Consider the following 12,597-nt stretch of genomic DNA (forward strand, 5'->3'; position numbering starts at 1 on the left):
TCAGAGGATAAGGCACAGGTCATACACAAGGAAAGGCTTAGAAAATACGAAAATGGCTGGAAAGCTACTGGTCTACTGGTAAAACAAAGACAATCTGGCAGCGAAACACAGATGACATAAAGACAAGGATGTCTGATTGGATAATTGAAAATCAATGAACAGAAAAAAGTGCAAAATTAATACAGGAAATAAAGTTATGTATGGTCCATAGTGTCCATGAGAGTCATCACAGAGCCAAACTTCAGCAGGTGAGATTGTCTGGATTTGTAGCTGTTTCACTGTTTGAACCGTTACAGAATTAGAAAAAACCTTGAGTCAAGCCTTGGTCTAAAAAGTACATGGCCTGAGATCTCAACATTAAATTCATATTGCCTCTGCATTGAATTAGAAGTGAGGCAGGTTATGTTCTTCTATAAACTGTATAGTGCTCCCCTGCTCAGGGTTCAGGGGAAAACCACTGGCTTTTCAGCATTCTTTATTAAACTAATTTAAACTCACAAATCTCTTAACTTACAGTGGCCAGCAATTTCTGCAGGCCTCCACCTTTTCAGCTCAGGTCTGTCTCTCATGAAGTCGCTCTCCTCTGTGTGGCAGCTCAGCTCCGTCTGTAATTAAGATACTGCCGTTTGAATCCAGGGAGGGTTAATTGGACAACTAGTCTTAGCTGTGTCTCTCCCTATTGAAGGTTCTCACTGAGCCACCTCCACAATATTATTGTTATTGTGTGTGTATGTGTTGAGGAGAGTTGGGGATGGTGGTACTCCTGGCCTCTATGCGATTATGTCCTCAATGTGCAAAGCAGCTGACAGTGAAATGAAATGATAGTCCTTCAGTTTGTCTCTGGAGACACGCCCCCCACTCAGCTCTCCACCACCTGCCACAGCTCTCTCTCTGTCTGTCTCTCTCTCTCACACACACACACACACACACATACATTCACTGCTAACACATGAATGGACCTTTGGTATAATTAACAACATCTTTACATCTATAAATATCACTTCTTATTCTCGTTTTAACAACTTATCTGTCAGACCTGAAACATGATGGTCACACAAGTGTTCCTGGTCTCTCTCTCCTCTCTCCCCTCCTCCCTACCCGGTCGAGGCAGTTGGCCGCCCACATTGAGTCTGCTCCTGCTGCAGGTTTCTTCTTACTGAGGGAGTTTTTTTCTCCACAGTCACCATAGTGTTTGCTCATTGTTTGAACTGATTTTCTAAAATTGTTAAGGTCTTGACTTTCTATGTAAAGTGCCTTGAGATAATGAATGTAAACATTTGGCGCTATACAAATCAAATTGAATTGAATTAAATAATGCACATATACAGAATGATCTCAAACACAATTTGCATTTACACACACCGATAGAAGATAGACAGTTCTGTGTGTACGACTGATTTCATGTAACAAAATAAGACAAAAGTGCTAATGTAATGCATATTACTACAGCTTTCACTTGCTGTGGATGCACAGGAACTTCTCATTTCAAATAGACTGCACCATCAATAGCAAATCCATGGGCAGGTCTCAAGATGTTGAAGACTAAGATATGTACAGGTCTTTGTAATAACAGCAGGGGAGGGGTTTTCTCCACCTCTACATGTTTATACGTTGGCTTAACTTGTAAGTAAGATTACGCAAAACATTTTTTAGGGGACTGCTATTGATAAGTATATGCAATACAGTGGAGCTTGATTGAATTTAAGGGGACTGTTGGGCCTCGGTGGCGCTCTACTGAGTGCCAGTATGTTGTTTTTAAATTTGTTTGTTTTTTACAGGCACGGGCAGAACAGATGCTAGCCATTTTTTAGGTGGATCTAATGATAAAGCTAGGCATAGCATGTCAAAGTGATGGTACTTGCTGTCACAGCTAGGGGGCACTGTGACTATTTTAGTATATTGGCATGGAGATGTGTTCTGGCTATGACCCTTATCACACATATGAAGTTAAAGGGATTCATTTGCAAACACATCCATCTCATCCTCTATGTGACGGGGAGACAGTCTTTAGCCTGTCTCTGCCTAATCCGTCCACATTATGATACCTGGGACCAAATGGGAAGACGGACGGTTGAGGAGCATCAGGGACGTATATTCATGAGCTGCTGAGCTGCAGGTGTTACTCTGGGACTGATGGGACACCTGAGATGTGACAATTGGCCTCAGGGAAGGGATATATCATATCCACGTTTGTCCACCTGCTGTCTTTTAAAAAAACCTTTCTCTCTATATTTTCCAAAATTATATTCTTGCATGTATCTCTGTTGTTTCATGGTCCCCACAGTGTCCCTCCCTAACGTCACCTCCTTCACCTCCCTCTCTTTTGCTTCAGTCATCTCCTGCCCCCCCCCTTCAGTCTCCTGTCGGATTTCATGTCATCGCCAATAGTTTAACTCTCTCTTAATTCTCCTGCCATCCTCTCATTCTGCTGCTCTTCACTCCATTTCATATCATGCTCCTCATTCAAATTGGCTTCAACAATTACTTGCATGTGAATGTTTCCTTTCTATTTCGTATTACATAGAAAATTCCTGTTTAAATTGAATTTCTGTGGTGGCATTCACAATGACGGGATGTCTGAAAACAGACAGGCCCATCAAGGCAGCTCAGCTGTGGTTAACAATGCAAACAGTGTGCTCTAACCAAAGGTCCAGTGCAGGACACAATGTATTTTTATCTGACACTAACACACTCAGCCTCTGTTTTTTTTTTTGCCTATTTAACCACATGCACACAAGTATGCACACACACACACACACACACACACACACACACACACACACACACACACACACACACACACACACACACACACTCTGCCAGATGTCCTTCCTACTTCATCCTCATCCTCCTCTCTCTCATCCCTGTGAACTTGCACTGAAGGTCAGGATTCACAAAGAGAGAGAGTGAGCCACGACAGACACATCTACAAAGTGAACAGAGGTTTTGATGTGGTGTGTAATCTTCCTCAACATTACTGAGACTGTGCACCGCACTTCCTGTGCCAGATGTTTGTTTCCATCCCTCTACCACAAGTGTTCTTTGATCTGCAGAAGAATCACAATTCAGGACATGCATTCTTCAGAGGCTGCATGTGTAGACTGATCACAGCGGTGCAACTATAGGCTGCCCCACTCCCCTTCATCCCCAATAAACAGTCTCCAACAGGTGGATCCTTGCCAGTCCAATCTATCCCAGGGTTCATATGGCTTCGGTCTGATTTTGGTTTCACCTTTGCGGTCTACACGGCCCAGAAAGGAGGGATGCAGCCCCTGAATTGAGACACACACACACACTTGAACATCTTTTCTTACCCGAAAAACTACATGTGGTGATTTGCAAATCAATACTGTAATTATTCTTTCTTTAATAGAAGACAGTAAAATGTATACTTCAACTTTGGCAAAGAGCACAGATAAAAACACTCACTGTACATTAAATGTGACTCCACAAATGGAGGCAGTAACAGATACACAGTCACCTCAGAGCAGAAAACACAGAGAAAAATTACACAAGATTAACTGTTGGGTTTTTTTCTTCAAATGACAAAAGCATGATAGAACGTTTAGAGAAACAGATATTTAAAATGCCTTTACAGCGTAATTCCCCTTCAGTGATAAGCAGACGTGATAGAAGCACGCATAACACCAATACAATATAGTGCCATGTCAGAAAATTACCCATACAATATCACATATATGATCACATATGCATTTCTTCTCTTAGCTCTATATTCCAGCACACTGGACTTCAAATGAAACACTGACTGGGCTGAAGAGGCTGACGCTCAGCTTTGAGGGTATTTGAGTGAGTAAAAAATCAATATTGGGGTAACAGTAGAAGTTGTAGCTACGTAAATATGTATTCAAAGGAATACAAGCTAGACAGTTGTGCTGTGTGGACATAACTGTGAAGTAATCGAATTGATTCAAAGCCATGAGTCAGCACTTTCAAGGATAAGGTTGTGTATATATATGTCATTGTCAACAAATCCCAAAAAAGAATCACTCATAAATTCTTCCAATACTTTCTGATTTACATAATCTTTAAACTATAACTATTTTCTGAAGAGAGGCATATTTTCTAAAAGAGCAGGGCTATTGTTTTTCAAAAAGTGTATTTGATGGAGAGTCTACTGTGTGTGTGTGTGGTCTAACTATTACTCATGTTGCTTATGGGGATACTAAGCAAGTCCCCATTACGTAAATCATTAAATGTAAACATGAAAACATGTTTTTAGGTTACGTTAGGTTAAGGTTAGGTGGAGATTAGTGTAGGTTAAGTTAGGTTTAGGTTAGGGTAAAGGTAAGGCGAGTAGTTACTATGGTTAAGGTTAGTCTCAAGGAAGTCATTGTAATGTCTTGTGAAGTCATGGAGACGCGACAGTGTGTGTGTGTGTGTGTGTTGATAGTTGTGATGTTTCGATAGTTTGTGTGTTTTTGTTCATGAGATTCATTTATGTATGAAATGCTGTGTCTATAATTGGCTGTTTCTGCTGTTGACCAATCAGAGATAAGCAGGCAGGATTAAATATGGGAAGATTATCTCATTACCACATTATTAAAAAACCAGCTGTGCACCTACAGAGATGACAATTTGACATTTTGTTTGGTTTTTGAATGTTGTGAAAAATATTTGAGTTTGCTGATCATATCAATAGCTGAAAAAACAATGATGGAGCAAATACACAACATGGTACTGAATGATCCAGTCAAACCAAAATAACATTTCCAAACAATGACAAAACAACATGGCTACCTGAATTAATTAAATTGAATAAAAGGTAATTTTTGTCTATGGATTTGTTGATGATAAGAAACATATACTACATCACCTACCTCATCCTTGAACTTAAAGTTTTATATCTAATTGACCACAATCCAATCCAAAACTAAATAGAGCAAATACCTCAACACTATAGAATCACTGAGTGTGAAAATATAAATAAAGCTGTGGTAAGGCAGACCACAGTGCAAGGCTAAAGGAGAAGCATAAAACAGTGGACGTGACTAAACTAATAACAAGCGGCTCATCCTCAGCCAAGCGGCAGATAAAGCAATGGTATTTTGTTTCCAGACACAGAGAGAGGTATGTAACCATTTGTATAGTAGCAGGCACTGGTACTGTAAAATGTCTTTTCATGGCACAGAGTCTGCATCTTCCCTCAGAGTCCAGTCACTTTCACACACAGTCATAAGTTCCACCTGGTGTGATACTGTACATCTTTTCATGGGAAAGTAATTTCACAACACGACACAGATACAGATATATTGATATCACCGTTAAAGGTTAGTTTTCTTTTCAGCTCAGAGTGTCACGTTCAAGTTAAGGTTCACACTAGGGAAAGATGGGCATTTTGTACAAGATGAGGAAAACAGAGTACGGTAGGTCGACTATTCTCACAACACGACACTGAGCCGGGCTGCAGCGATTGCACATTTTGACATTGTTGCAGAGGCTGTTTTTTTTAACTGCAGTCGAGTTAACACTGAAAACAATTCTTATAAAGTGGCTCACATGATGTGTTTACTCTGGATGAAGCGCCATCTACTGTATATGTGTGAATAACACATTTTAATGAATGAAGTGCTCTCTCAGTGACACTCAGATGTAAGGACGTTGAATCACTATGTTGTGGGTGGCACTCTCAAAACTAATTGACTTGAGCATGCACCAGTGTCACTGATGTGACAAACCTTTATATCTTCACCCCAGTTAATGGTGAGTCCTGCAAGCACATGTTTGTGTGTGCATGTCCTTGTTTGTGCGAGGCGTTTCTGCATGTGCTTGCCTGGTTGCCCTCTCCTCTTCTTTGCTGTAATTAGCATGATTGGAGAGCGAGGGAAGGACAGAAACGCAGGAAGAGATGGTGCTGATGAGACTATTCATCCCACTGTGCAGCCTGCCTGGCGCCTCTTCTCAGCAACAAGCTGGCATCTTTTGTCTCCATCGCTACAGCTCTCATCAGTGACGGCTATGTGAGTGTGTGTGTGTGTGTTTGAGAGGCAGCGAGAGTGAGCGCCTGCAGAACGTTCATTTAAGGAGCACTCGTTGAACAAAGTTGATTAGACATTCATTAAACCCCCCCAGCCTCTCGTTCACCTGCTGCACTTGACCCCTCCAAGTGATGGGCGGATGCGGGAATATACTTGTGGATGATTCCTGCCTTGTTGGTTACCATGAGTGTACAGCAGTCAAATGAAAAACGAAATAACTGAACTCATTGTGCGCTACTCCTCTACTTCCTCTCTGGTTCAGACAGCTGATGCTACATTATAATTTACTTTGCTCATAATATCAAGACTTATTCCACTTTGAGAAGTGTAGGGAAATCATGTCCATAACAATTGCTTTACTTTTACACCAAACCCATTGTTGGAATGTTGTTGCAAACACACACACAAACGGATGCACGCACGCACGCACACATGCACATACACACACAGTGCTGTGAATCCATAAATCACAACTCCTGCCAATGTGGTGAAAACGACACAGATGTGGTTCTGTTGGCTACATCAGCACGTGACCTCTTTTTCGCACTAGGGAGGTTTGAAGCCAGTTTTGCAAGTGGTTGGGATGAGAGTCAGCACCAAGTCCGGGGCCATGGTTCTCTGCAGGAAAAGGATTGCTCTTTCCAGTTTGGAGGTGAGGTGCTGCTCCAAGTGAAGGAGTTTAAGTATCTCAGAGTCTTGTTCAGGAGGGAGGGGTAGATGGAGCATGATATGGACAGTGGCCGTGAGCAGGGACACAGGCGTTGTCTCAGACCATTGTGGTGCAGAAGGGGCTGAGTTACAAGGCAAAGCTTTTGATTTACCGGTTGATCGGCATTCCAGCCCTCACCTATGCTCACAAGCTCAGGGTCATGACTGAAAGAACGAGGTCATGAAAACAAGCGGCCAAAATCACTTTTCACTGTTGAATGGTCGCGCACAGCTATATAGAGATAGAGTGAGGAGTTCAAACATCAAGTGGGAGCTCGGAGCAGAACTTCTGCTCCTTCATGTAGAAAGAGGACAGTTCAGGTAGGGCATCTAGTTAGGATGCCTCCGTTGGAGGTCATGGGCACGTCCAATCAGGAGGAGACCTGGGGGTAGACCCAGAACTCACTGGAGGTTCTACATATCCCATCAGACCTGGGAAAGCCTCAGAATCCACAAGGAGGAGCTGGAAAGCGTAGTTACAAAGCTAAATAAATGCAAAACAATAGATGGATTGATGAATGGTGATGACAAACTAAAAAGATCCTCTGAAAAAGCTCTTTAAATAAATCAAACAGACATCTCAAAATAACTACTTAATTTCTTAAAGTAATGAGAACATTTCTCAAAAGAATAAAATTAAACTAAGCTGACCCCAGAGGTTTTTTAAAGTGATTCCTGCAAAACGTTACAGGATCTTTTTTTCATCACATTGGCAGAAATTGACTTTAATAATTTAATTAAATAATGGATTATAGACTGCATCTTTCCCACCCCCCAAAAAAGGCACCTTATCTCGTCTTACTGAAAATGAGGTGGGTGTGTTTCAGGGTTGTAAGAGTGAACGCGTCTCTGCAGAGGAAACTAAACTATTATGGGCTAAGTCAAAGTGCAGAGTCACTGTGTTACAAGCAAAGTCTACACCAGTTGTGCATCTGCCTACGTGGCAGTAATTATTTCTGTGGCTGAATGCTCAAATAAACAGCTGAAAAATTCCTCATGATAGAAATGCACCAACATTTCACTAGATCACACCTCATTTAAAGAACAACACACCTTTGGGTGCTTGGATTTATTTGCAAATTAAACAATGTGGGCAGGATAATCTGAATTTTCGTTTTATAGGGCCTGCTCTTACTGTATTCCTCAACTTATCGTGTTCTTATTCTCAAAGGAAACCTGGATATGTACTCAAATAAACGAAGCTTCAGAACATAACCACTGTCCAACCTAATGTGCATTTGTAAATAAATAATTAGACAGTTTGGGGTAAAACATCCTCTTTTCCAAATTAAATTAGTTTTGAATGGAGGGTCCAATGAGCAATCACTAAATCTGGTGTACGACCATGTGTTAGCTTGCTGCATCAAAGCCAGAGATTTATGATCATGAAGTCCAGTAGTGCAATTTCAGCATCTGAGTCATTTCTGAATTGATGACTTGGCCAGGACATCAATTTTCCAAAAGCTCAGTGGGCTGTATTATTTCTCTATTCAAGCCTTGATGAAATATTAGAATGTCATTGAAAGAGATGACGAGTCCATATTTTATATATGCAGTCTAATGTTTTTTCTGTGCCCTTCATTTTCTGACTGCACTGAAATTGACCTCACGTTCCCTTAGTGTTGTTGATTATGTTTCCATGTCACCCAGACAATGTTATGGTGAGCCTTGTACGTGCTGAATAAAGTGATATAATACTGAGTGTCATTGTAATTCCAATAAAGTCAAGTTGCCTCACCTCTGCTCCTCAGTTTCATGTCAGCTGACTGTGGAATTTATAACAACAGGCTTTGTGTGCTGAGAATAGACCCGGCGTCAGGCGGATGAATGTTGCGCTGTGTGTGTAATGATTGGTGTCAACAGGTGATCATGCTACATATGTGAGTGCATGTGTGGTGCAAAGAATATCAACCTCGAAATATGGCGCGCGAGTCTCACATATTAATCCTGATAATAATGTGAGACCACTGACTTCATTTCCTATGCAAAAACTCTGAGACGTACTTACTCACATCGTCTTGTGTCCTTGTCTGATACTGCCTCACTGTTTAGAGCAGATACGCCTGTGTGTTTATGTCACAGCAAATATGCAAATCTTGTGGATTTAGTTATTAATCTCACTGCAGGATATTTGTAGTAAAATATTCTGGCTTCAACTTCCCTTATGAATTATAAAAATAATCTTGAAACGAGTTGCAAGTGACTATCTTGAATATTGTGAAGGAAGTTTGACTGATATGATAGAATGTATAAAGTTTGTTGAAACTATTTGCCACAGTATTTAGTCAGTTTGACGAAGAATGTGACACAGGCTTGCATTCAAATCCCCTGCCAAGATTTGTGGTAATATGTTCCTGCGTGTGTGTGAGTGTGTTTACCTCTGTAGGAGGGTAAAGACTATTTGTCACAGTGAGCTTCCATAGCCCATGTTTTCTAATCATCCTTTTCCTGGACCCCAGCAGAGTGAGCTGCTCCCATGCTCCCTTTGCCCTTTTACAGACATCATGCTCATCCGCAAGGCACATCATTACACATTAGAGAGCTACACTCTAACAGTCGGCCCATCAAACCTAAAACTAACATGCGTCTTGCGTAGCGGGATGACATTTAGGAAAACAAAAAATATATAATGCGAGTATATTTGCTTTCAGACATGCTATGAACACTGAGGAATCTCCTGACATTCTCTGGGGCTGTATATGAGAATGCAAATGTCGGAGTGAGGCTCCTGACTTTCTCTAGCTAGCTAATAAGAATTCCAGATAATGTTCAAGTGAGGCCATGAGAGAACACAGCAGAAGATCCTCCAGATTATTAACTGCGATAGAGTAGGCGCATAGATTACATGTTTTCACACGAGACAGACGCAAAACAGGAAAGAAAACATTCCAAAAGTGATTCAAATATCTCAGTGCTATACACGTAGAAGACACTGACAAAGATTTTTAAAGAGCTTTTGGTGATAAGGGCCTGGGTCGATGTGCTGTACACAAAAACATGTGATCTCCGCAGTCTGAACGGAGAAACTCCTGCTGCGTTGTTGTGAGTCTGAAAACAGCTTATATAAAGGGGGTATAGATTTAGTCACCTACAGAACCACAGAGTGCAGGTCCGCAGTGACTTAAACCCAACAGTGAATTGATGCACACAAACCAAAGACACATGGATGTGAGGTGTAAATGTAATCCAGTGGATTCACTGCACAGGCATGTTAGTGCCAGGTGGAAGGACAGAGCAGCTATATAAAGAGAGCAGCAGGTAATTGAATTCAGGACACGGCCAAGAAAAGCTGATAGAGGTTAGACTGACAGGCAGCTGTTGGGACAGTTATTACTGTGAAAGCCAATTGATTCTTAAGGAAACTGAGACATTTCATCTGCTGTGCTTTGCCGATCAATCTGACAGCTACCTGCTAGAGCTGTCTGGGTTTAGTGGAGTCACGGAGGACAGTGTGGGACTCACTGGTCACTTTATCTTCTGGTGAAATGCTTGCGTTCACTTGAGGCTCGCTGTTGGCGTCTTCAGAATCTGAAGCACCACCACCACTTTCAAAGATGATGCTCCAAGCTCAGATGAAAGCTGAGCCAGATGCCGCAGGTGATTTCCTGAACATTTCAGCAATGTCGGCAGGTGATCCTTCAGCCAGACAGCTGAAGGAGTGCACTGACGTTGAGGAACTCCTGCTCGGGGAGATGAAGTTGACATTCTAATCATCGCTCTCTCTCTCTCTCTCTCACACACGCACACACACACAAGCAAACACACGATTTCCCTGCTACAGGTGAAAAGAACTTCCTGTAAACTTCCTGTCTCCTCCAAGAGAACACCCCTTTATAAAACAGGAGGCTGCTGTGTTCAGAGCATGCTGTTCTGCGGATACAGCTCCTCTCTAAAATAGACAGTGTGAAGTCACACAGCTTGTGTGAGTGCGGATGTGTGAACCTTCTCCCTGCTCCGGGAGAAGGCTGGTGACAACCAGAAGCTTTGACACTTGGAGGCGTCTGCTTCGGTTCAGCATTTGAATTGGAATGTGCACAAGTCGTTGAAATGAACATTGTCACATTGTGGCACAGAGCAAACCTCTCGTATGCCGGTTGATCATCAACTGCCAGAAGTGGGAGTACTTTACACGAGGGCATCTTGGACTTAACAGGACTTTCAATGGACACGCTAGAAATGTAGTCATCAAAAATTCTGTCACAGTCACTTGCAGACAGGCTCACACATTCACGCTGTACTTTTGCATGAACACAGGCAGGCAATGTGAACAGTCAACTCATACTCTCGCTCTGCTCTCTGTGTGTTTGTGGTCTATTCCTGCTGGTTGTTACTGGAGTAGAAACTGGACGTCTCTGACACCGTTTTGGAAACACTACGGGATGATGACCCATTGGAGGTCAGGTCCAGGGAGGAGCTATGTGGCCTGGCCCCGACCGGAGCTCCACAGGGCCCTGGACCTGCCATTGCCTTGACCTTGGGCTGCTCCATGTCGTCCCCGACCTGAAGAATAGTAGACACTGTGCTTTCCATCCGACTGGTCTTGTAAACGCTGGTCTGGGTCTGCAGGTAGCGAGTGGACTTGAGTTCAAGGCCTTCGTACGAGCCTTGAGGGACACAGGGGCAACAGCGGAAGGCTTGTTTGAAACCAGCACGAAACCTGAACATGAAAAGAAGCAAGGATTAGTCATTATTTATTTTGTTTAAATTTGAATTTACCACTGTGACTAAAACAATAGTCTACAGCAGTAAACCATGATGATTCATTCTCTTCACAGTCATCGGAAGGCAGCAGATTACTGTACCTGCATCATCTGTAATCCCAAGTACAACACACATCTGTATACTGGGTAACTTTACTAGATCAAGTTTTTGAAAGATTGTTGGAGATGGTGACACGGTCAATGCTAAAACATAGCATAGAAAAAAGAAAAACCAAGGAGAGAGTCAGTGAAGTAGCAGAGTAGTGTCAGATATACAGCAGTATCTATCTGAAGGTTCTGACATTAGCCAGCAATTGCCCCTTTAAGCAAAAAGTCATAACAGACCATGATAGAGCTAGCAGCATTTCACAGCACAGAGCCCATCGGCTATCATCCGGCGAAGAATTAACCTCTGGGGGCTTCAACCAATATTTTTAGACAGTGTAGACATAGATATCCAGGTCAAGACTCCATGTTCTGTTTGATGTACACTGTTAACAATCCAACTACTTTGTTTTATCACATAAGTCAAGCGTTTCTCTACACAAACACTAACAGTGATACTTTTTGTAGGGGTTGTAGGTCCAGATGATGTTTTGTCTTATCTGAAGAAACAGCTATCTTCATATGAATGCAGATTAAAAGGCAGATATCTGATGCATTTAGGTCAATGTGTTCCGCATCTTTTGCTCTCCAGCTGTTTAATTTTATCAGGCGGCCTCTAGAGGATGTAGTATTTATGACAGGAGCAAACGAGTCAAGTGACTAAGTGTAAAGAGAAACATTTTTGGGTCAACAAAATATAGGACTTCTTTTATCCATGACTACACAAGTGACTTTATTTATTGTTGTAACCATGACAATCAAGGTTTGCTGCGTCTGTTTTTCTATGGGTGCAGGGTACAGGAACAACAACCAGCATGTTTCAGGTCTGGAGGACTTCAGGTGATAATTGACAAATAGTTTTTACATTGTTGTTTGAAACATTGATATTATAAAAATATTAACTTTAGCTGTACTAACATCCAACAGCAACAGCATCCACCCAGTGCTCCATAACTCCTACAGATCATAGATAGCAAAAACTACTCATGGGAGCACAACTCACAACAATTTGTTAGAAGATTATAAAATGCAGTTTTGTATAAATCACAGTGATCCTAAACCCAATCAGTGTTTGCATCTTCAGCTGA

The 12,597-nt window shown here is 41.9% G+C and overlaps 1 protein-coding gene across 1 annotated transcript in view; it reads right to left on the minus strand.

Moving 5' to 3' along the window:
- Window positions 1–3,355: 3,355 nt before the first annotated feature.
- Window positions 3,356–12,597, minus strand: part of tacr1a (tachykinin receptor 1a) — a 43,795-nt gene continuing 34,553 nt past the window's right edge. Inside the window, exon 5 of the mRNA XM_020093564.2 lies at window positions 3,356–11,361. Coding sequence (XP_019949123.1) covers window positions 11,016–11,361 — 346 coding nt within the window. The 3' untranslated portion in view covers window positions 3,356–11,015. The remainder of the gene's footprint in view (window positions 11,362–12,597) is intronic.

Source organism: Paralichthys olivaceus, chromosome 4 (genome assembly GCF_024713975.1).
Source record: "Paralichthys olivaceus isolate ysfri-2021 chromosome 4, ASM2471397v2, whole genome shotgun sequence".
Classification (NCBI taxonomy): domain Eukaryota; kingdom Metazoa; phylum Chordata; class Actinopteri; order Pleuronectiformes; family Paralichthyidae; genus Paralichthys; species Paralichthys olivaceus.